This window comes from Synchiropus splendidus, chromosome 5, assembly GCF_027744825.2.
Source record: "Synchiropus splendidus isolate RoL2022-P1 chromosome 5, RoL_Sspl_1.0, whole genome shotgun sequence".
NCBI classification, from domain to species: domain Eukaryota; kingdom Metazoa; phylum Chordata; class Actinopteri; order Syngnathiformes; family Callionymidae; genus Synchiropus; species Synchiropus splendidus.
Genome location: NC_071338.1, coordinates 19,128,255 through 19,154,767, shown reverse-complemented (window position 1 = coordinate 19,154,767; position 26,513 = coordinate 19,128,255). Strand labels below are relative to the sequence as shown.

The window sequence follows — 26,513 nt, the reverse complement described above, 5'->3', positions numbered from 1 at the left end:
CCAAAGGGTGAAGTGGCACCGCCGTCTTGTCGGGATGCCACCTGGAAGCCTCCCCCGTGAGGCGTTCCAGGCATGTCTAACTAGAAGGAGGCTGAACCGGGATACGCTCTGGGGATTACATCGCTGTGGCTCAGCATTCAAGAGCTGGAGATGGTTCTGTTCGAGACACACAATGAGACAAAACCTATGCTCACGCCACAGTGACAGGTGTTAAAGTGAGGATGGATGGTTGACTTGGTGTTGATTTTCAATGTCACAAAATGACGCCGGCAAAAAACATATCCCTTAGAACAAGTCTACTGACCTAAATCCTGCTCTGTTGAACAGCAGTCGGGCGCAGTCTGGACTAAAACATTCCTCTTGTTTATGGCTGCTCTCGTGCTTAATTCCTGTCGCTCTCATGGGGTCTGAGTTTATCTGCTCTAGATGGGAGCCAGTCGCAATATTCTGTCCAGAGTGAACAATGCGAGGAGCTCATGAATGGCTGCTGAATGATGCGTGCATATTCAAGCAGAGAAACACACATCTTTGTGGACAACCAGTGACATTTCTGACCGGCTGGGATCCAGGCAGCCAGAGCAATTCCAGCAGCAGTCAGCGAGAAAGAGACTCAGACAAAGCTTGCAGGTGTGTAATTGGTGAATAAGCAGGTGTCAGTGTTAATCTTGCAGCTGCTGAAGTGGTTACCTACTTGGCTGTCTGGAACCATGATAGTGTTAGATGACGTAAATGCTTTATTCACCACAGGGGCAATGTTTGCTACTTGACTCATAATTATGGTTTACATTTGCCATTGACTTGGCATTGGCTACGGTAGTGATGATATTGTGTCATGTACAGTAGAGCCCCTTTCACAAACAGTTGAGTCGTGGTATAAAGCAGTGGTCCGCAACCTTTTGATCGCTGCGGACCGGTCAACACTTGACAATTGGAACGTGGCTCGGGGGGTATGAAGTTGCCACTTTGACCTGTCAATATAAGGCCTCTGCATGTTTGTGTGCCGGCTATGACTCACATACTCTCCTCCTCTTGACCAGTGCCCTAACGCTCTCGGACGCTCCTTGCCGTGGTAACGTTTAAACATGTCTTCAAAATTGCATGTAGACACACCACAATACTGAATATAAAGTGCATAAACATTTTTAACTCAACCGTATTGTCAAATCGATGGGAGCCCTGAGCTTGTTTCGAGAGATGGTCCCGTTTGGGAGTGATGGTAGACCGCGATAAATCCATATTTCAAGTCAGACTCCTGGTGATGTTTGTAAAAAACGTTCATCTTCTTGGAAGTCGAAGGCTCTTCTGTCTCTTCACTGAGCCTTTTCGCCTTTGCAAAGAAACAACTGTTTCCTACTCATTTTGCGAGCTTGTGGGTTAAATTTTGCCTCTCAAAATGACTGAGGCTTAACCGAGAGAATCCGGTCATTTTTCAAAATAAAAGATCCTTCAGAAGATAATACACTCCTGTGCGGCCTGATACCAATTGCTCCACGGACCGGTACTGGTCCCCTATTTGTTATGTAAAAGAGCATCTATCTCTTCTCGAATCAACTTCAAAAGTTTAAAGGCTCTCGGCCTTCAATATCTACAGGACTGGCTTACAATGATGAAGGTGGAGTGCTTACCTTATGTAAAACTGCAGTGATTGTATTGACGACTCACTGGGCAGTCAATGATCATTTATGTGATAAGCCTCTGGCAGTTGAAGCACTCCAGGGCCGAGGCAACAAAGTCGCTCTGCCGCGTTCCAGTCAGAAAGTGTTGCTGCTGCCGCACTATCACGTTTGGCTGTTGAGAATCAATGTTGGGAAATTGCAGCTGTCTCTTAAAACTAGAGCCTTGACTTTCACACCCATGTTTTCTTGTTCGGCTCCATTTGTCATAAACATATACTGCATGCCAATAAAATTCTTCCTTAGCTGCTCTTGCAAATAGGTGAATGCAGCGGGGAATTTTGGAGGCGGGGTGACAAACAGAAACACAGGGTCTATTATTTGTTGATAGCTGTGCTGCTTGTCACTCTGATTATCTGGCAGGAGGAGTCTCAACTGAGCACAAACACGCCATCATTCATCTACTTGCGATTTTGCCTTCTTTTTTATGTGGTTGTGGAATCCAGAGGTACATTTTGACAAAGGAGGCTCGTTACGTGACAGTTTACGCAGCACACACTCTTCCCAGCGGACAGCTGTCTGGAATCTTTATTAGTCCTTCTGGCAACAGACTTTTTTTCCCTACTTTTATATCACCATTTCAAGGTTTTCGCTTAAAAATGCTGTGAGATAGAAGCATACAGCAAATGTATTAATCTACTAAGGGGGCTTCATGAAACAGTGTCCTACTTTTAGAGCTCAGAAGGTGGCGCTCCCGGTTTAAAAAGGATGTTAATAGTTGTCTGAAGCCAAAGATTTTAGAGCAGAGAGGACCATCTAGTGGGCTCTGAACATGAGCACACTGTTTCATGAAGCTTCACCAGCTCTTCTGCTGGTAAGAGTCTGGGGTGGGAGTAAACTAACTCATCTGATTTGTTTGAATCATGATGTCAAGTCACGTAGTAAATTAAATACTTTTTCAGATTGTATCTAATCTACTATACATACTTCTTCTCCTTCCTCATCTCTCAAGCAACAATGATGATGATGATGGTCGGGCATCATCACTAAAGACTGGAATTCTGATGTTGACAACAGTTAGTTCCGTGCTAACCAACATGCTAGCTCTGAACCCGAGGGTATCCAGCGTCACTGGCTGGTCAGCTGTGGTCAGCTGGAGGTGGATCGGCGCGCTGCGGCTACAGTGAGTGACAGTGAGAGTTGGACTTCACTGTTGGGAACTGATAAGAAATTTACATTTCAGAGATTCCTGAGACAAATATTAACAGGTTCTCAGTGCTCATCCCTAATCATCGGGCCCACAAATACTGCTGGGATTGTTGCTCCAGCCAAGTAGTAACTACATCACACTTTATCTTTGCAACTTGGCTTGTTTAAATGCTGCTAGTCACAAAGGGTTGACCTACTGCCGCCGGATATTTAACTTAATATGCTGCCAAGAACAACATAAATTATCAGTGCACACATGTAAAAAAAAACACACTTTTTAGGAAGATTTCTGCGGTCAAATTATCTTATTTATGATATCTAGCACTTCCGGTGACAGACAGGCAATTTAGGCAGTTTGAGCTGACAAGTGGTCAGACTTCTCACAGAGATGGAGACGGGGCGATAGCTACAGAGGGAGACCTGGAGGCTGCCCTGAGATGGATTGTCAAGCTCATTTACAGACCTCACTGACACAAGCATGACTGCTATTCTACCTTGGTCCCTGCTAGCTAGCCCAACACCTGCAGAGCCGCTGTCACCCATCACTTCAGCCTGTCAATAAACACGCGTGTCAAAGCTATGTGTGGGAACGTCTACCTGCTGGCTTTATGAAACCAGATCCCTGGTGCTTGATGCCTCTTCTGTGTGTATGTGGTGCACAAGACACGATGTTAAGGGAATAATTTGATGGAGACAAATGCAAATCTGACATTTAATATTCCGAACATGTCGAAAGTGAAGAACTTCCTCACATTGTTGTAGCTATTAATGAGGTTTAGACTTTAAACGTGTGATAACTGACGATGCAGACCTGTCTAAAATCTAAAAAATAATCGCTCCAGCAGAAAGACTTGAATACATAAATCTTGCAGTCGGACCACAACCACCCGGGGCTTGACCAACAGAGGTAATCCTCGCACCTCCTGTGAGAAATCAAGGACTCCTGCCTGAGGCTGTTGGTAGACCAAAAGCTCTTGGACTTCAGAAGATGTGACTGAGCGGGTAACAAAAGCAACTCATAGAGGAATTGAAACGCTACATGAGGGGGAAAAAAAAAGAAGAGACGGAATATGAAAGAACAAACCGAGTTTGATGCCGTTGGTTCATAGTAGTTGTAGATACTGACTCTTGCTGTTGGTTCAAGGATTCAGACACGCTTCTGTTTCTGTTTCAATTGAACATAAACATCGTAGGTGTTTCTCTTAAAGGCTCCTGCTGTGCCGAGTAAAGGGAGACACTGTGGGCTGGCATCAGCTGAAGCTGTTGCACACCACTTGGTTACAGATAAAAACACTTATAAAGAAGAAAAAAAAAAAGAATGCTCCATATTCAGGACTGGAGTTGGTAGATGATTTTCGATGCAATGAGGCGGAGTAGTCAATTTGCCCGCAGCTTGGTGTAAACACCATCAAAGCTTTCCTTTGAGTTTGACTAGACTTGAACTTTTTTTTTAATTGTATTTGCCTTGATTATAAGTAAAAGGTAAAAAGGATCCATCCTTTTTACTTCTTCGTCTGATAACAGACTCAGATAGTTTCGCTTTGAGTGTGGAGTTTAGCAGTGAATTCTTCAGTTTGTTTTGTTTTGGTTTGCTTTCATCGTTTCAAACGGCGAATAATAAAATGAATGAAAAAAAATAAATCACGACTAACTCCAGTTCCTAAATCGTTCATTTTCTGTCAAGTTTCTAAAAAAGTACTGTGGCTGAGAAGTGCAAAACACATTTTACATTATTGAAACAACTTTACTCTTGGAACAAATTTACCAATAGCGAAACACATTTCAAAAAAATTTTTGAGCAGAAATTTTTTCCCAAGTTTGTAAAGGTGTTGTCAGAGTTTCTAAATTTATTTTCAGTGTTTGTAAATTTGTAAATGTAACATCTTTCTGCATTTAATTTGGTCTGCTCCCTCGACATACACTGGAAACACATTTACACACTCTGAAAACACATTTATAATCTTGGAAAGACACTTACAAAAAATGTTAGCTAAAGAGGTTTATACATTGTTTGAAATATTTTGAAATATGTATTTGTGTCAAAAGTATGTAAATGTGTTTTGCACTTCTCAGCCAGCGTATAAAAGTTGGTCCGGTTTAGTATTAAACTCCTTTTATTGTTTGTTTGTTTTTTTCTTCAAACTGTTTCACATCAATTATTTAAAAGCAAAACAAATAAATACCTCGAAAGACTTATTAAGGATTAAGACTCCTGGGGACTCCAATAAAAATGATCAAATGTGACGGTCCTTCGTAAAAGCAAACACATGTCCCCAAATATCTTAAATATTTTATATGTTGAGCTTGAGCTTCTGTTTCTGTGGTAATAATGTGAAGAACAAACCTATAATCAAAATACAGTACTTCCCCATGGAGCAATACAAGCACACAAGTGAAGAGAAGCAGACTGAGGACGCTGAATGGGAGATTATAGCCATGCACCTGCTTTGGGATTTCTTGCTACTAAAATTGGAATATTCAGTGTATTTTCCTTTCATGGAGAGGCCTGTTTTTGGAAGCAAGGCCAATAAATAATGAGCATTATTATTTAAATGGAACTTCAAACTTATTGTGAGATGTTGCTGTTTGATAAATTGTCTCTAAACAGAAGCTGCTTCTCTTTACGGTCTTTTTCAAGCATGGGGTGATGAATGTAAAAGCACTATTTGGAAACATTTTTATATTTAATGATATATCTCTTACATCCACATTTAAATTTACAGGTACATGAAAAATGTAAAATGTCACGTCAGCAGATGACACATGTCAAATTTTAACAATGAATATCAAGGTCAAGATTAAGGTCGTGGTAGCTTTATTGGCAATTCTGCAATATATTGAACACACAGGGGATTGAAAATCATACATCACTCAATGGCTCCGTTGCTGCTGAAACAACACAGTCAGCATGCATAAAATAAATCATAAATATTTATCTAATATATATCTGCCGAAGACAAGCCTTCCACATAAAAGGAAAAGATGAAAGACAAGCCGATCTAATATACATCTCAGAATATATCTACATTTAAAACTGAGGACGCCCCTTCATGTCATTTAAAATTAAAATGTATATTCACAAATAGATTTAATATTTTGATTTGGAAGTAATATTAAAAATTCCATTTACTATTTTGACTGACACTCATTTAAGTCAGTCTTAAAGCATTTTATCGTTCCAAAAGCACGTGACCATTTTTAGATTTCACTGAAGTATTGCTCATTCAAAAGTGAGACAACAAAGTTTAAACAGTTCCAAACATACGGAAGTGAAAGAAAATACTTATTTTACAGCTCACTCAACCAGTGAGCTTTTTACAAAACGAAATGGGTCTTTTTTTCCCCCCACAATTATCAATCTATTTTCCACAGCTCATCCAAAGTTTGTTCACAGGAGCAGCTGCTGTAACAAAGAGGCCCAGACTCTCCTCTCCCCAGAAAGCTCTTTCATATCATCTTGGTAGTCATCCCCAGGCCCACCAGGAAACCTAGTCTCACTAGCATATATCTCGGGTTTCCTCCCAGCTGGCCGTCCATCATAAGTACCTCACCAGGGGAGCCATCCTATAAAGACGCCTCTTCCAGCTTGGTCCGAGTCTCTCCCTAAGGACTGGGCTCAGCCATCCCAGCAGGGTCCAGCACACAAGAATACATTTGTTTACAATGATGTGACAATGACTAATGTAACTCCTACCTGTTCCCACCTGCACTGATACGGACTAAGAATTTATTTTTACTGTGGCTAGCTTGACTTTGTACATGTTGCGCAAGCATGTTTTTTTTTGTAGTTTTTGAAAAAAAAAAACTACACTCCTCCAGTTATTGTGGGTTTTAATCTTCCAATGAAAAAGGTTGCCTCTCAAAACCTTCGACCGCCTTACACGTAGCGGCAGTCATGGAAACAAAAACCAAATATTGCTGAGAATATTTCAGAAAATTCTAGCTCATCATCTGCCAGAATCAACACGGCTCCTCTGCCTCATTAATTTGGATTCGATCCTTCGAAGCAGGGTAATCACGGCTGCGCAAATAGCTTTTATTGCTACAAAACAAACAGGGATCTAACTAAGCAGGCGCGTGCATCTGTACCTGTTTGCCGTAACCCAAGTGGAAATAGACTTGTAGGTTATTACAATTCTATGTTGGTATAGTCGACTCCGGATTCCGCTTGGACGGTATAAATAAATTCAATATTTTTACAAGTGTTGGATTAGCTCTCAGAGTTGAGCGGGTGCATTACTCTGTGTGTACACGCGGAGCTGTGCATCAGAAGCAATTTATCCTCGCGACTCCATCTTCATGCGGCACAAAGATCACATGAACTATAAGTCATAAACACATCATGCTTCCCCATTCAGTGCTCAGGGCCTCGCCGGCTGTGCTCTGTAGTTAACTGTCTCGGAGTGTCAAATCCTTCATTCTGATGCAGGAGATACACAGAGAAGAAGTGCTGTGTCTCTCATTTTATGGCTGTGGATGTCTGCCGAGGGAAGAACCAATCAGTGAGTCAGTAGTGGTCAACTTTGGAGCTAATGCTCTCTGGCAGTTGTGCAGGTTTCTTCAGTTCTGCTTAAGGCGTTGAGATGGCAATGCTGGTTGAACTGCTCCTGCCTCACTGTTCATGCTCAGTGAAGTCAGGTTATTTATCAGCGCAGCAACGCTGGGTGAAGACAGCGGGCCGGGATGTAGATGGTGAGATATGACTGCAAGGTAAAGCAGAAAAAAAGGGACGATAGGAGCAATGGAAAATTGACTTTTTTTTTGTTTTAAATGTTGGCCTTTAGTATTGTTAAAAAGCAGTGCCATACTCATTTCTGCAGACCTTTCCAGAACAGACCTTTGTCCTTTGTCTGGGGAAGAATGAATGGATATGTGGCCTATTCACTCATCTGTCGGACTGTTTGCCCCGAAAGAGTCTGAGTGATGGAGTTTGCTGATAATTACTGTGTAAGCAAGTGTTCCCTAAATACACAAAGCACACACTCGCAGCACAACCTGTCAACATGTCCCTGCTTGCCATTTCAGAATTGGGTCAAGATGTGACTGAGATAGATTTATCAATCTTTCTGTTTGCGTTTGCGGTGAGAAAAAGAGCGAGGGATTGACTGATAGTGCCGGGTTGTGGATGTGGCAGAATGCAGATGCTCCTCGGCGCTGCCAAGCTATAATTTAATGATGAAAAGCAGAAGGCAACAAACTTAGCCTCTGGTGAGGCAGCTGGAGCAAACTGCCTCAATATTAGTGCTCAAATCAAAGACTGGGGAGATTGCGAGTTATTTGTCACATATTATTTGAGTGCTTCATCCAGAAGCGAGTGTGCAAACCCTTCTTTATCGGCTCGTCTTTCATCTTTTCCTTTTAAGCTATGCGGAAGGCTTGTCTTCGGCAGGCTGGGTGTCGTCTTCTTAAGATTCATGTTATGGATGAGGCGAAAAGGGATTGTGAACATTGTGTTGACAGGAGGCAGCGTCTATCAGATACCAGTTGATTTGAGGCGCACAAAAACTTGCAGCTTGTCGGTGTGGTGGATAGATCTGTGACAAAACATGACAAAGCATCTGAAAACGACACAGAATGGGAAGTCGATTTGTCGTATCGTACATGTCACCAGTGCAGGGATCATGGTTAGCAGACTGATCATCTCCATTTTACTGCCCTCCAACATGCGCATTACCCCTCACGGCCAGCAGATGGCACAGCACCTTTGGACTGCAGCAGCCTGAGCAGAGCAGAAGAGACTTAAAAGAGATCTTTTTGTGAGTTTTGTTTTCCTGGTTGACTGATCTCCCTCAGTGGTCTGATTGTGAGAGCGGACTCGTGGGAAGTGTTCTCTCACTGCAGGTGTCAGACTGCTGCTAGATAAGATTATTTGTGGGGGTAGGGAGGTTGCATTGCGCCACGTGGGCATTTGCGCACAAGCGTCTGTGCGTGCGCTTTCGTCTCAGTGTGTGCTTCTCATTAAACGTCTGCCTGATCGAAATTCTGAGTTATATTGTGGTCATTCAGAAAATGACTCAGGATGTTTTCGACTTGCCCACTGTGCTCCATATGGTTACTGGAGGAGAAACGCAGGGAATAAGAGAAAGCCATGAGCCTCCTCCCTATTTGTTCTCCGTCTCACACGCACACCAGTGTTGAATCAGCCATGTGTTGTATTGTGTTCCATCTTCCCTGTATGTGCCACTTTTTCTACATATAGCAGAAAGCGAATCATCAACAGCTCTTTCACTACATGGTCTGTCGACAAATAGGCAAGTCCATTATTCACTAGACTGCACTGCATGGTCTGCATTAATCAAGCATGTGTAAGCCAGAAATAAGGGGTAGACGTTTTCTGTGCCTCTGTAACAATGCACCTTCATCAATATAACGCTAGGACAATGTACGTGTGAGATACTGTGTACACTGCACCTGATGTATGACATTCTGTGAGTGAGTTTACACCGCCTAAGTAAAGATTAATACAAACACTGACAGAGTGTTGCGACAGAAAACAGGCATTTTAATTGTGTGCTTATATACTTGTATATACATATATAGAGAGTATAATCCGAGGACGGTGTAGATGTGACATATACACTGTACCAGTCAAATGTTTGGACACTGCATCTCATTTATTGTTCTTTTTTATTAGTATCTGTTCTCTTACACTGCAGATTCTCAGGCTATGACTGAACCCATGTGGGATGACTGTATGTAGTTAACAAAAATAAGTGACCCAAAACATGTTTCACATTTTCAGATTCCTGCAAATAACCACCTTTAGCTTTGATGACTTCATGAGGTTGTCACCTGAAATGGTTTTCCAACAGGTGATGACCTCATGAAGCTCATTAGGAAGGGCTCGCAGCGCTGTCAGCGAAGCACGCGGCGTGAGTCATGTAACAACCCCCAAACATTTTATGGCACTTTACATTCTTTTGAATGGAAAACAGTGTTCAGCAACCTGCAATCGGGAGAGTAGGGAGACAGTTGTGAGGTTTGGGATGTGACAGGCGTGGTTTTCATTCACGGACATCGGAAGCCTCCATCTGTTACGCTTCATAAAAAGTCCTGGCTGTTTTTGGCACAGCTTTACCAGTTCTTAATGTGCAGGCCACTGGAGTGCACAGTATTATGGAGCAAAGTCCTGCGGTAGTCTTCATCTCGGTGATGAATGAAAGCAGCGGTGACCTTCAGATTTTCAGATTCACATTCATGATATGCTCTATTGTCTGTCCATGTGTGCGTGCGTGTAGCACTAGTGTCCAAATAGAGCTAATCTAAAACGGAGCCTGTTGCAGGCAATTCTTGGTCCCAGTGAAAATGAGCCACTATGTAGGTGCTTGAAAATGTGTTCATCGATCATGTCACATTGGAACAATTTTCACCGATACTTTTTCAGTGGGTTGGTAGACCTCTAAGTTGGGACGGACATTCTATGGATGTATTACATTCTGTGAGTGAGTTTACACCTCGTGAGTAAAGATTAATACAAAGACTGACTGAGTTTTGCCAAAGAAAACATGCATCTTAGTTGTGTACTTATATCCTTGACTGTATATATTCAGCTTGATGTTGTGCATGCAGTATGACATGGAACTTCATGGATTAAGGCGACATCTTTTTAAATCCAAACTCTATGTCGGTAAATGCGGCTTCTAAAATGGGTCTCTGTGAAGTGAGACTGTGAAGTGAACTCAAGGATGATGTTTTCAAAGTTAGTTAAGAGTGGCTCTTTCTCTCCAAGTCATAAATGTCATAACTACCAATCACACTGCACTTGGCCATTTTCCCTTTTTAGTCAATTTTCTTCAACTGACAATATTGATAAACTGTCCATGAATTCCAAAGCCAGTCAGGTGCCTTTCTCTCTCGTGTGGCCTGAGCACCAGGAGGAACTCAGGTGGGCTTTGTGGGTCAGAATAGACTGCAGGTGCCTCGCTGCGCTGCCTCGCCATCGTGACTCTTCTGAGATTCGGAGGGCAGCTTTGGTGAAAACATCGGTGTCAGTCAGTGCTGCGTCCACCTTGGTCGTCACGAAAGTCCCCACCGTCGTTGCCTAGCGACACACGTTTTATTTTGCATAAGCTTACACACTTTTGCAGCATACTGATCCGTTCATATGTGACACTATGGATAAATAACATATAAACAAGAAAAATGAAATCAACTGGAGAATGAAGTCGTGATGGCAGTGCAACAAAGTACATGTACCAGACCTGGTCTTTACACTTACAATACTGCTGAACAAAGAGGTGTGGCATTGATTCAACCATCAATTTTATTTATTCACTTATTATTTATATTTATATTTATATATTTATATATATATATATATTTCAATGTCTAATTATATTATGATTGCCACACTTGAGAGCTTGTAATTTTTATTCATTTTCAATTCATTCACCCCAAACTTGGACCAAAGGAAAGAGTTTTTTTTTCAAAAGAGATTTATTTATTCATTTGAATCCCTTCAAATACTTGAATATCCTTTGGTTTTAAAAATATCTCCTGTAATTTATTTATTTATTTATTTCTAATGTCATTGCGACGACAGCTATTTAACACGCCAGTCGGGAAACAATACTGGAAAGACTGAAGTGTCTCCACCGGCTCGGTGTTTGTGCAAGTGAGCGCATTTGGTCAAGGAAATTATAAAAACAAGCGGATAATAAATGTTAGGCTGCAAGATAAGCCTTAATATCTTGTAAACTGGCAGCAGGGGTAGTTTAAGCTGGTTTTATGCAAATATCGCCGAGTGAGTGACTGTCAGCAGCAGAGGAAACACAAATATTTATAAACATGCATAAACCCCTAAATAAACACTTGCCAGGTTATGAACATGCAGCTGCGGAGAAAACATCCTCTCATTCGAAAAACGCGAGATTACTTCAAGCTATGTAAATAATCAGTTAAGTCCAGTAATTGACAACTATTATGTAAACCGATGCAAAAGCCAGTTGAATGTAAATGAGGACCACAGACATTGTTTGCACATATTTTTAAATCAGTTATGCATTGTGCGGTTGGTCTGGCTCAACGTGGGCAAGCTGATATGATATTTGTGATTCATCCTCTTAATTCTTTTAAGTATTTTGTGGTTACTGTACATTTTTCCCATTTTATTTTTGGTCTTTTCTCCTTTTTTACCATGGTGATTAGCATGTATTTATAGTCCTAATATACTCAAATGGTACATGGGCCTGAGATGTGGCTGAACTACTCAGTTGTGGTGGTGTCTGACTGCAGACTCTTGGTTTGGACCTACTGTCTGGTCATGTGCATCCAGCGCTGTGTGATCATGTGCAGGATTCTGAGTCTGTTCAAGTGTTCATATATATAGCCTCTGTATGTTTGCACCATGTAAATGCACCAACATGCTACTTCCATGTCTTTATATAATTCAATTTACTTTCTGAATACTTGGTTTCACATCTAATGTTCATAACTGTACGTACGTAACCCTTTAACTCTTTCGGTGTCTTCAACAGAATGCGTCCGCTCAGATTTCAGGTCACACTGGGTTGGAGTCCCGACTCAACACAACCACTGCTGACCAACTGACAGAGTGTGAACTGTTGTACTAGCGATGGAATAGCATACTACAAAAACCTCATAGCATATTATAAATGAAACAGTGTCTCATTACAAAAAATACATACACAATAATCATGTGACTATATTTACAGACTCTTTCATTAACAAAAACACTGTATAAATCACATACCGGGTCACAATAAAAGGCAAAGTCACACCGGCTTGGGTCCTGACTCAACACAACCATTGCTGACCGACACATGGAAATACACAGACACAATGAAGCACACACATCCATGAACATAACCACAACTCAATGAAACATTCACAATTTTTCGTCCCAAGAAACAAAGTTCATGGTGCTTATATTATCAATACAGTACTTGTCTTCTCTGAAAAAGACTGGTTTCAATGGTAAAATCTAAATGTTCAGTTGACCTGAGTCTTTCACCTACCGATCGAGAAAGAGAGCGAAAAGTTGAACCTTCAAAATAAAAGTCCATGAACAAACTCAAATAGAGCCTAATGTATAAGCGTAAAGTAATAGTTCCCCATCATAAAAATAGAAAGACAACAGCAATAATAGGAATTTTGACAAACTTCACACATCATAAATCATACTTGTTACTTGCATAGTTGGAAGTGATTCATTTCCACTTTTTTATTACCACTGTTATGGCCTGACTTATCATGTCATATAATAAATAATTCTTTAAATAATCCGAACTGTTGTTGGTTCAGTTGTGGTTTTTAGTCAGCATGCATCCACCCACCTTGCTTCATGATGTTAGGACTACAAGCGGCGCTCACCATCTTTTTTTTTTTTTTTTTTTAATTGAATGTTGTATGCTGTTGGAGTATCTCTAAAATATATAATGAGATCATTTGCATCAGACTGCAGATTGGGTGACCTTTGCTTTAGCCAGTAATTACTGTAAAACCCATCTCTGTCTGTCATCACCAAGGATGTGGCAGGGACCTCTGTGTGCTCTCAAAAGGTTAGCTGGAGGCTTGTGTCTGGACGTATGAGAAAGCCTGAGGAAAATGTCATTAGAGCAAGGAGAGGAGACGCGCGGAATTAGCCACTGTAATTTCAATCACGGTGGATTTTAAAGAGTGTGTCTGTCTGTGAGTCCTTTGTTTATGCAGAGTCTTGTGAGAATGGCGGCGAGGAGCGTGATTATTTGAAATACTCATCCACCATAACCATGTGGCTTTGCCATGTTTCGTCTTTTCACTTCAAACGTACATTGAAATGTATGGCCTTAAATTAGATTCACGACAACCATAAGCAAGTCATTCCACTCAAAGGTGATAAAAAACTGTCTTTGGTTTATTAGGTGTCTCTTTTCTGCCGGTTGAAATCTAAGAATTATGAGAAATTTGCATCCTTTTTCATTGTGCAGTGAAACGTGACTCCACGTTATCGTCCCTTTGTTGTGAAAGACCCTTCTCCAGTGAAAATTTGAAATTATTCACAGCATTACCAAACTGGAAATGGACCCTCCGTCTTCAAATTACCCCCTTCATTTGTGTGTTTCAGCCAAAATTTGGTCGATGCTTTTGTCTTACTGAACAGCACTCAGTGACTCACGCGCCATGCAGCGCGGAACAATTATAATATGAGACACAACTGTTTAGTGAGCAGAGCAGAGCACTAACATCAGTGGCTCTGTTTTGTGCTCTTGGTTCTAGTCGCAGCGACGCGTCACGTTTCACCTGCCGGACGGCTCCCAGGAGAGCTGCAGTGACAGCGGTTTGGGGGACCACGAGCCTGTTGGCAGTGGCTCCCTCCTCACACAACCTCTCCCTCTGGTGCAGGCTCAGGACGACTTCTACGAGCAGGCCTCCCCTGACAAGAGAACCGAAGCCGACGGAAACTCTGATCCCAACTCTGGTAAGTCTGGACATTCATTATGCATGTACAGAACATGTCGCTGAGTTCCTGCTGGTCTTTTGTTGTGGGCACTGCCCTGTCTTTTTTTTGTGCGTTGTAGAGTAAGAGTTTTTTAGTCTGTTCTTTATATCAACCTGCAGCGAAACGTCTTAAACGCGATAATATACCTCTCCAATTAATTGCAAAGATACTCTCAAGTTGATTCTAATTTGTTTCTGTTAAGCCCCAAAGTAGATTACAGTCGCGGTTCTCAGACAAAAATAGGGTCAGAGACCCATTATCAGGCTGCCACAGGGCTCATTATCCAGGCTTTTAATTTTGAGCGGATTTTTCGATCCAGCCGATACCTGGCCATTCTCACTCCTTAACTCCAGTTGGGGAAAAAGTCCAGAGGTTCGGCATTTTAGTATCAGGCAACATGGCTAAGGGACAATGCCAGTCCCTGTGGATCACTGTAGGATAAGATAAGAAAAGGGAATCCTACCACTTATCCTATCTATTCATCTGCATTGAGGCAAACTCAGATGCATGTCATGAAGAAAGTTGCAAAACACATTGCGGTGGGATCACGTCACTTACGTTTCATCTGTTTCATTCTTGAAAATGGACAAAATCCAATTGAGACACTTTGCAGCAAAATGCGAGGACTAGCCTGAGTAGTGTGATGTCGCTGCAGTTCCTCGCTAACCTCAAGCGCCCCATCCCAGCTACCCTCCTTTGGCATTTGCACGCTTCATTGAAGAAATGTGTCATCTATAACTGCCCTTCAACACCCAGGGCTTCTAGCATTTGTGGATAGACATTGTCACTCCCACGGGTTTTCTTCTGTGGAGAGTTTGTCCACACCTCCCTCTGCCAGCGTAATTGATGCTAATTCACCGTGTGTCATTCCAAGCCTTTGTTTCAGAAGGCGGGATCATTCCCATGTGGTCTCGCTGAGTAGAGTACCTGAATTCTTACTCTGTGGGTATTCAAATTCTCTCTTTAGGAGTCCACATGGACATGCACACGTTTCAATGCTCACTAATATGAATATGAATGTAAAATGCCAGGTTCAAAGAGATATACATGAGTAATGCAGGGTTTAAAATAAACAAGACAGTAATACTGAAATGTTGCTTAGGATCCGTAGACCAGATGGAAGATGTGTGATTTTAATCCAGTTTCGGACTGTGGCTGCAAATTCAGTGTTCCTGAAAGCTTTGCTCCCAGTGATGGTGAGGCGAGCGATGAGGTGGCTGGGGGGTGGGGGGGGATGTGTGGGTACAGATGGGCTGGCAACAGCTACAAGGTCTTAAGGTACTGCGGAGTAAGGCTGTGGATGGCTTTGAACGTGTGTGATCTGATGGGCCGCCAGTGGAGTTCATGGAGGACAGGTGTGACGTGGTGAAAGGAGGGGGTACTGGTGCTGATCCTCACTGGAGTTTTTGCAGTTTTTTTTTTTTTGTGGCTGGCCAAACAGGAGCAGATTTCAATAGTCAAGGTGGGAGGGGGTGAGGCTGTAGACCTGGGTGGCACCAGTGCGACGGTTGTAACGCTTATGTATGGACGGGACTACTACCCATTTTTTACCCATCGTTGTTGCGAATGTACGCATATCGTCTTACACCCTCTTATCGTCTAACAAGTGAAAAGCAGCATCCTTTTTTGTTGCACTGCATTCTTCAGTAAACATGGCTGCTACAGCAATTGCTGTCGTCGTGGACCTCAGCTACGGTAGTTCTCGACCCTACACTGTACTGTATATCAGTGTTCGCACCGTCACTCTGGCAATACTGACCTGCACCTGCACAAAGCTTTTATGTTTCTATCTGCAATTGTGATCCCAAATTACTCCACAGCCAAATAGTGTCGTTCAGTTAGCGAAAAAGGTTTCGCTGTTGATAACATTTAACTAAGTGAGAGCCAGTGGTCTACTTGACTACGACTGACAGACTGAGGAGATCGTTCCTCCCTCACGCCATTCGGCTCTTCAACATCTCTCGGGAAGGACGATAAAATGGACAAATACACTCTAGACTCACTACACACTCACACCAAAGACACACGTGCACTTTAGTTCGTGACACACAGACACATTCACATGCTGAACTGTTGTTATTTATTTTAATTTAATTTTAATTTTAATTTCCTATTGTAGCATTGTTTTTTTTTTTGTTTTTTGTTTTTTTTTTACTTGCTCTTATGTTTCCACCCGTCATGCTGCTGGAAATGGGAATTTCTCTTCAGAGATCAATAAAGTATCTATCTATCTATCTATCTATCTATCTATCTATCTATCTATCTATCTACTTCCATTTACTCTGTGTGTTCAGGCATGCGGAAGTACAACTAATTTTTGGCCAATGGTGAAACTTTCACAGTGAGTGCAAGCGGTTCCCTGTGAGTTTATGACACGGTCGAGTATGACCACAGACCAGTGTATTCAAAAGACCAGGGGAAGTTCCTGTTTTAGCCCAGACAGGATGCATTTTGCCAGTGTGTGTGTGTGTGTCTTAATTGAATCAACTACACCTCTATGGACCACGGCTGCATGATGGCAAAGCATCTCAAAGTGAGCCTCAGCTTGAAAAAGCAAAGCCCATAAACACCTACAAACAATGTCTAACAACGCGTCTCAAGAAAAATCAACATGAGAAATACAATTTAATTCAATTGCACAAGTGGATTTCTCGTGGATCCGCGAGCGGGTCATTCATTTCTCACTTAATCATCCAGACTTGTTCATCCCCCCCCAAGGGCGAACCTGGGATTCCCATAGGCTTCTCACCTATTTGTGAAACTCATTTGATTTATTTAGAGATGATTTCCCAGTTGGAAGTCCTGGTGCAAAGCTGAAGATGTTAACTTCCCTGGATTTCTGCTGGGAATGAGCATTTCCGACCCAGTTTTCTCATTTTGTCATCTAGAGGTGAGGTGCGCTTCAGTTCAACTTTATCGCCCCAAGGTCAATGCCTGCTGTCTTCCAGAGCAAATGGCTGTTAGAAACCTGAAAGGCATAAAAGTTAGTTGTCGCACGAAAACATGAGTCTGTCTTTCCCCGAACAGGATTTGCCTTTTTTTTGTAGGAATTGCTGAACAGATTGGGCTGTTTCAGGATGGAGTAAACGCTACTGTAGATGGCGCCGACAAAAGTTAGCACCACGTCTCACTGGAGACTTTGACAACCACTTACTCTCACATCCAATTAACTTGCATACATATTTATGCCAATTAGTCATACTGTGCAACCAATCATCCGTTTGACAGTCGCTTTCCAACCTTTTCAGAGACGCATGAGAACAGAGGTCCTGTCACTTCTTCTTTTTTCCTTTCGATACAACTCCTGCTGAGCTTGTTGATTTTCTGGTCAGTTAAGAATTATAATTTAGTTTAATACCTGCACCTACTGTAGATGTCAAACTCATGTCCTGCAACTCATATCTTTAGATAACTAGATTAATTTTAGTAATTTTACTGGCTGGGGCGTCCAACTTTAGTTTCAGATACAGGCAGATTTGAAGTGGTGAAAATGTTGCCCTTCTATCTGAATGATTTTTCAGCATATTAAAAAAAAAAATTAACATTTTATCACATCATTTTTATGTCTTCATATGTATCATGTCTTAAAATGTTTGCCTAAATCTAAAGCAGTGTCTGAGACCACTGGACCTACAGGAAGCTGAATATATACCTCAAATTAATTATGTAATATAACTTTTCGTACACTAGTTTAGTTTAGCTTGAACTCTAAATCATATTTTAAGTTCACCATTGGATTCAAAAGCCACATACTGGGAAACCTGCACATACACTTGTTGACAGTGGCTTGAATAATACACTGAATGACAGAGGCTGCGGTGCCAACATGTTGTCACTCCAATGGTGTGATAAATCGACCTTCAGAAAGTTGCCTTTTGCGTCTTATACTGATGATAAAGGCAGCCTTTAGCGTCGCATATTGACGCATGGGCAGCGCACTTCAAAAAAAGAGGAGGTTGGGGTTAGGTAAGCCGTGGGATGGGGCGCCATTCATTCTACATTTAGCAACATGTCAAATTGCTATTTAAAGGCCATCTCAGTACCGTCACTAAGGAGGAGAACCACGTAAGGAGTTAGAAATAGCTACTGACTAGTGTATTACTAGTGTAATTCATTGAAGAGAGTTTCAGCATGTCTCCCCGAGAGTCCGTTCCTGCCCCCGCGTGTGCTGTTCCTCACGCTTTTTCGTAAGTATAGGACGGAAAAGTCCACTTTCCCAACGTCAGTATATATATTACGGGAGTGAGGGTTGGCACTGAAATCCGATCCACGGCCTCATAAGGACTTCAAGCCTGACCTCGAAAATGCCTGGTTGAAGTGTGAAAAAATACAGTTACGAACCAGTAATTCAACCTCCTGACGCGACGGATGTGTGATTATTATCATTACTGCTAAAGTGGGGAGAGTTTCCGTCACTGCTGACATTTAAGTAAGAAAACTGCATTTTGCTAGACTCCTGCATAATTGCCCTTCTCCTATGTGCACTTCATACTTAAATAATTTCCCAGCCGCTCCTTTCATAACCAGCGAACATTTGTCCAGGATAATTGTGTGCCCCGTTACATCTGGCCCGACGTGCTCAGAAACCATCTCCTAGATGAAAGTAACTAGATGTTCTCTCCTCTCCCGCTGAGTAATTGTGGATGAGTTATTTATTCCTGTGGCTCATCTGCACAAAGCAGCTGAGGTAGCAAAAGTGGAGGGGGAAAATAAGGGGAAGATTGTTTCTGGAGCACCTCAGTTCCAAAAAACACACAGATGCCCCACCTGGCAGCTGCTGCAGCTCGATCAAACCACCCCCCCCACCCTGCTTTTCTCACCTTGGGACCCTGAACGGAAAACACTGTGTAGGACGGTGCACACACTAATGGCTAATGTATGGCCCGCGTTGCACCACCTGAAGCTCCAACTGCTGGTTTGAATCCTCAGGCCGATTTTACTGAGCATGCAGTTTTTCCAATTCATCTATCAATTGGTTTCAGGCAGGAATATGATTTTTTTTTCTCCATTAAACTACTCATTGTGGCTTGCTTTCTCATAACACCCCACCTGTCAATCACTCTTCTCAAAGGTTACATGTAAGCAAGTATTTTTATTGTTAATAACAGCGCCCCATTCAGTTTTGCTCAGCTGAAGCAAGGAAAAAATGGACCTCACTTGAAACATAATTAATTGCGGGGAATATCCGGATCACTGCGCAGATACGGTGATAAGATCGTTTTCCATGCCATTACAGTGGAACAATTATTTCCTCGGGAAAGCTTTAGCTTGCTCCAAAAATGGGACACACTTCTTTGTTGAATTACACTGAAGCTACTGTGAAGGTCTAGGAGGCCAATTGTCCTGTACAGTTTTATTCTTGAAATGTCCACATGACGCTGTGGCCAAAACCTTTCATGTTCTATTGTTGTTGTGTTTATCATTAATACAAATGTTTGAATGTTAGTTTGAATTATTTATTCTATCGGGATTTCTTCCGAAGTTGCCTAATATGACTGTATTCACAAAAGAAACTTTTTTCATTGGGAATCAATTCCAAGGTGATGGACCTTCAGTCAAGTCTTTCAAAAGCGGCCATACATGAGAACAATCTAAATTCGGCTGGAAATATAAGCATGTGATGACAATTGAAATAAACTGCCACCGACTTTTGTCGAAACAGGTTGAAACCGCCACTAAACAATCAGCATTAAATGGGTCAAGTAACACATCAGCTGCTCATTGAATGAGACGTTGACAAAGACGAATATGTTTTGATAAAACGCTTGATTGCACTATTCATGCACAGAAACACAAGCGGCTGACAGATATGATTACTGAAGTACATGGAGGAGGGGGAGCAAGTGGGCGAGCGACGCTTGTTCAAATATCACACTGTGACCAGTCTGTTCGGGGTCTTTGTGAAAGTCTCTGAAGCTAGATTGTTATGTCCGCTAGCATGAGGATGGAACCACTCTGGCCATTAATCATTGATGGGAAGGACACGATGTAGAACTCCCTTGTTAGGTTTGCTTCCTTTTTTTTTGTTTTTTTTTTGGTCAGCTGTCTGATGTGGCAAGTTGTCCTTCCAAGTCTCATCCCTGACAAGTTGTCTGCTTAAAAACACAGAAAAGCCATTTAAAAGAACAACAAGCTAAGCCTTAAAATGAAACCTTCTATGATGTTTCCTCTTGGCGTGGCAGTGTTTTCTTCACTTATTTATCTCACCAGCATGAAACACACATAGCAGAGTGCCTGGATCTCCTGCTTAAGAAACTATTTGGAAGTGATTTTTTCCTCAGTTCTCTGCTTTATTTTATATATTTATTTTATGATTGAATCAAGCATAATGTAATTTTTTTTTTTTTCATTCCACTAGTTACATTCTGGAGGCCGATGACTCCTTTGAGTGACGTGAATAAAATTCAATGTTTCAATTATCTCCATTGGGATACTTTAGTCAGTCTCTAACTACTCATTTATAGTCAATTTTATTTGCAGAACACTACTGACTTTTCAGTGTGTTTCTCCATGTTGTGCGCTTCATTGAATCAGACGCAGAAGCAGCCTCTCAGGAAAACAAGAACCCTGTGTTTCTGAATGAAATTGAAGCTGGCAGTTTGATGACATTATAAGGTACTGCTTTAATATCAAGCAGATTCTGTCACTTAACGCTGAAATTCATACCAGCGCCTATAATGATGTGAGCGGCTATGTGTATGCAATACTATTTGAAAGTTTGGACTCGCTGCTGGGGGAAAATTGCAGGCTGCAGCACTCTGGTTGACTTTTGGGGTCACAGGCAGAACTTAAGTGCCACAGCCGAGAGCTTTTTTGTGGTAATGCATACATAACTCTGTGGCCGAAATCTGATCCCAGTGCAACTAAGTTGATGGAACTTTTCTCGATGCCCACAGCTAAGTGAAGTTATGTGCAAGTGTTTGAGGTGAAGCTGGTGTGTGATACCACTGCAAATGATCCTGTATCACGAACCTTCTAGCGCAGCTTTCATTAGCGCAGCCATCTTTCCAACAGGGTCATTAATGAGGGGTTATTTAAGATGTTTTTTTTTAATTTTTTTTATTTCTTTTAATGCCACACAAGCATTAAAAGAAATTGTCACATGCACTTTGGTTTGTTACAATGTCAGTCACAATAGTTTCTGTTGTTTATATCATCACATTATTATTGTCATTATTTATTTATTTATTTTATTTTAAATGAAATTAAAATTTTATATTTTTAATTTAAAAAGGAATTATTATGTGTATGATTAAACTCAAAACAATCACTGGAGTCTGTCCTGGATTTTTTTATTGTTATTACCTAATTCAAGATCACACACATACTGTAATATATATATATATATATATATATATATATATATATATATATATATATATATATATAGCTATTTACATTGTAGATTCTCACTCATCAGTCATCTAAAATATGAAACATATTTAGACATTTTTTTTTTACCATGCTACATAGTTCCACACACCCTCCTTCATATATTTGATGCCTTCAGTATGTATCTGCAATGCAGAAAGTAGTAGAAATAAGGCATGTCCAAACGTATATTGTTTCATCTGTTTATCCTATGTCACTTCTTTTCTCATTCGATCAATGATTTGAACACGTTTTCACTGAATGTTACGATCGATCACTTCATCGAATGATCCTGGACTTGGTCGGGCTGGAGTGATGCTACTCTGCCGGCGTGCAAACAAGTGTGTATATGGCTTTGTGTCTCTCCTTTCCACACCTAAATCCCACTATACAAAGACAGAGTAGCAGGGTAGAGTCGCTGGGCCTCTTGACCGAGCCTGTGGGTGGGTGGCACGGATTCATATATCAGGGAGAAGTGTTAATCTCTCTTGGGTATTGGAAAGCCAGTCCTCAGTAAATATGTTGCCCCAGGATACAATGGGGTTTAAAGGATTTCTGTCTCCAAAGAGAAATTAGGCAGGAGCTTCAGAAGTGAGCTAAATGGAAATGCTTGCTGGAGCATACACAGAGAGCATGGCGCTGCTGTCAGCTAGTAAACATCGTCTCAGAGTTGCCTCAGTCATTATTGTGGAAGTATGTGCCAACTAGTGTGGTGAGCAGACGGGTGGGCTGATGAGAAGCTTCTCCTCTACTGATGATTACTCACAACAGGGAGGAGAGAGAATTCTGAAGACTGCAGGATTATGGTGGGATGGGAAGTATTTATGCTGTTAGGAAAAAACGGGTAATTACAGTTATAATTTCATCTACGAGGAAAATATTTTTACCAGCTTCTCAAAAATGATGTGGGGATCACAACAATGTCAACAAAGCATTGGCTCAGTCTTTAGAAAATCAAAGAGCTTTTGTTCTCGACAACATACAGTCAACACAAAGTTCATTTGTTAAACTCTATTTTTTATTCAGCTGAATTAAAAGTGGGTTTTTGACAGGTCAATATTTTAGATTTTGAGCATATCACTGAATGATTTGTTTTAACCACTTTTCAGTGTTGCTGCGCTTCTTCACACTTTACATTAATACATTTTCTTTTTTGCAAGCAACAAAATTGCAAGAGAACGTACGAGAGAGAAAGTAGAGTTGGTCGCAGAGCTGCCGAGAGTATGTCTGAGACAGCAACTTAAATGGGTTATCTCAACATTGGCGCTACTTTCTCCGTCTGGGCTACTTCAACATGTCACGGTGCAGGTCCTCTCAAAGCGAACGCTATCTCCAGTGAAAGCTGCACCTTTACTCTGGTGAAATGATCTAATGGTTGGAGCGCTGTGATAGGAATAATCCCCACCCCCTTTTCTAAACCAGACGGAGGGTAAATCCACAGGAGAACAGCAACCAGACACCAGTCAGAGAAAGAGATTTCTCACAAAGTGGGAATTGCCTTGCTGTCACCTTTTTTTTTTTTTTTTGGACAGCTCAATGTCCAGCCCACAGGTGGGAGAGGTGTGTGCGCGTTGTCGGGGGTTCAGTAGAGGGAAACAAGTCAAGGCGCTTCCTTTATTTACATAAAAAATGAACCCATCATAGCAATTGTGTTCAATAGGCAAAACAGACACAACAACAGACATGCATTATTATAAGTGAAAAAAGCCCTGTGAGAGCGAAGACCTCGGCCAAGCAGAGCATTTGCTTTTCACTTCCTGCTTTGCTTTAAAAGATGTTGATTGGCTGTAGGTGAGTTTTTACCAACTCCAAAGCAATGTGAATAAACAACAACACACTCTCCCACCAGTTGGAAACACGATGTTTTCTAGTGGAAGGACAACCAAAACAACTACTAAGTCAAAGCTTCACCTGATTGAGCCTTAGCAATAGTCCAGTGGAGTGACAAGAACGATCTGAACTCTGGAGCATGTTATACACAGACATTTCTCCATTTGGAAGCCGCTGACGTGGTCCTCGCTGACTGGTCCTCCTCTTCGCTGACGTCCTCGTAACCATGCCAATGGCTACGTTCTCATCCTCCCTCTTGTGTGACCGGGAAAGTGCAGACTCCTTTTCCTTTTAAGCCAATACTCCACCATTCATCTGGTCCCTTTGTAGCCTGCCTGCCGCCTTCTTTAGTCCGAGCAGCCTCCTCACCACCACATGTTTACTCCTTCTCCAAGTCACCACCTGGTCATACATGGCCTCTCACAGTCTCTTCAGACATACACATCCAGATTCCACTCATGCTTAGCAATATTAGACAGTAGACTGGTCCTTGTCTCCTGTTGGTCAGGGCAGGTTAGTTCATGCATTTCAAATTTATATATATATATAAATTTGGAATGCATGAAAGGCTTTGGTGTGTGTGTGTGTGTGTGTGTATATATATATATATATATATATATATATATATATATATATATATATATATATATATATATATATATATATTTATATTTATATATATATATATATATATATATATATATATATATATATATATATATATATATATATATATATATATATATATATATATATATATATATATGAAGATAAGAGAATAAAAAGGCTTTGGTGTGATATATTGCGATATATACATATATAGATCCAGATGGTACACCAGAACACCTCACCATCTTACGTTATTTTGCTAACAGCCACACTCTATCTATTCCAAACCCAAAAAAAAAAAAAAATTGAGGCAAATGAATTTTACAGACTCCTGAAAAATGAATGTAAAAACACAATTAATAATAAAGAGCGAGCTTGATCACATTGACAGGGCTCATTGAAACAGATTTTGTTAGTTGCAATGTTAGGTTTTTTCCTGCTCCTGCTTTGCTCAGTGGTTTGCTGAGGAACCAGGGCTTTTCCCTTTGAGCACATACAGTTTTGATCAAATACTCACAAGTCAAACATTTAATTGATCTGAAGTAGCACGTTAATTGGCTGTTATGTGCCCAGGGTGACGGCGAGTCCGATGAGGATGAAGTTGCCCGCTGACAGAAGAAGAAGATAAACCACGCACATAGAAACAGCGACCACCACATGAGTTGTTTGCTCATCCAAGTGTCATGCCGGATAGCTCGGTAGAGGCTGATATGATTTTGATGCAGCTTGGTGGAATGATGGGCCTCTCTGTTTCTCTACGGCATTTAAAATGACAGGGAATAGCTGAAGGGGCATCAACGATTAAAGGGCAACGAAGGTGACACATTTGTTAGTGACAAGCTGACAGTGATTTTTGCCGATCACGCTCGCAGCATGTTTTCCTGCTGAAAGTTAGATGTAGCAACATGAACTAGCACTTTGTATACGTGCAGACACCAGTGGAGCGGATTATTTTCAAATTGGTTATGCATGTAAAATATTGAAACACTGACATATTGTTAAAAATAATATGTATTGCAATGTATAATATGTGCAATATCCTGTAATTGAAAGTAAAATGTGTCTTTATTGGAGACAATAGCTTTTATAGCCAGATGGTGCGTGTAAGTTTCAGAGGCAGGGGTCAGGTACAGTAACTGCTCTGGCTGCATTGACGGTAAGGTTAGCTGAGGGTGTAGAAAAGATGAAGAAGCGCTGAGAGTACTGGACCGTGTGGAGGTGGGAAGGAGTCTGGAGGCATATGGAGGCTCAAGGTTGCAAAGATCTTTCAACGTGAGAGGAAGATTTGTAACTGAAGTTGTGTTTGCTGGTCAGCAAGGACGGTCTTTGGGGGACGCGCTTGTCGATTAGTTTTGACTGGGTTGAGGACTCAGGAGAAGTGACCAGATCACATCACACATCCAGCACATTGAATGAGAGCTACTGTATCTGTGTGTGCAGTGTGCATCAGCAGAATGTGAGATGCTAACACCTGTAATTTTCATCATTTGCATTTTGGAATTTTTTTAATGAAATGTGAGAGAAGGGGAATCAAACAATGATACGGTTCAGTGAGACGGAGGCACACCAATGAATAGCTTATTAGGCAGAGAAACGACTCATAAGAACTACATCAGTAAGAACAAAATACAGGTTTTGAAATCATTTTCTTGCCAGAAACCAGACATGTCTCTGGAAAAAAAGAGGATGTCTGGTCAGCCAGTTCCTTCAAAGTTTCCACTTTATTTTGTCTGTCTTTTCACTTTACATGAGTTCAGTGAGTACTGGAAATATTACAGCTACTATATTAACTTTGGTTCATTTAACTTTTTTATTTTTTTTGGTATTTTCTTTTCCACTCAATATTGGCACAGTAGCAAAGCTTTGTATTGGTTAGTTTTAAAAGTCACGTCGAAAAGCACGTTGTCTGCTAATGAGTTTGCACTTTGATAATTCTCAGCAGCTCCGCCACGTCAATATAAAGAATATACCATAGTCAGGGGTGGAACTGAAACTTATTTCACCTTTTACTTGTTATAAGTGTTCAAATACAAAGTGTGTTCACACATTTTTTTTTTCCTTCTGAGGAAACTTCTGACATACGTCCCTGTAATAAAGACACATACACATTAGTGCTGTTTGGAAATGTATCTTGCTCCCTCCATACATTTGATTTTAGCAGAGAAAAATGCATTAATAAGCAGACTTTTTCATACAAATATTAGGGAAGATGATGAGAGATAAGGTACAACCTCATCAGTAGGCATTCTGTGTTATGGATTGATATAAAAAATATGAAAGATGTGGCCTACATTAATGATGCATAAGACACTTCTGCATTCCATAAGTGAAGCATTTAAATGTCATTCACTGTCCACTGCTGCTGCAAGCTGACATTTGATTGGCAGGGTTTGGACTCAGCTGCTTTCATGGCCATCAAGCAGCAGCACTCAAAGCAGGAG

At 41.2% G+C, this 26,513-nt stretch overlaps 1 protein-coding gene across 6 annotated transcripts in view; it reads left to right on the top strand.

Moving 5' to 3' along the window:
- LOC128758479 (protocadherin-9) overlaps positions 1 to 26,513 on the top strand; it is a 170,235-nt gene that overhangs the window by 119,563 nt on the left and 24,159 nt on the right. For 2 of the 6 annotated variants that reach the window (XM_053864438.1, XM_053864439.1), the window contains one exon: positions 14,040 to 14,241. The exons of 2 other annotated variants lie outside the window; for them this stretch is intronic. In XM_053864438.1, the coding sequence (XP_053720413.1) occupies positions 14,040 to 14,241 (202 nt within the window). The remainder of the gene's footprint in view (positions 1 to 14,039; positions 14,242 to 26,513) is intronic. 2 more of the 6 variants (XM_053864441.1, XM_053864442.1) reach the window with 1 other exon arrangement.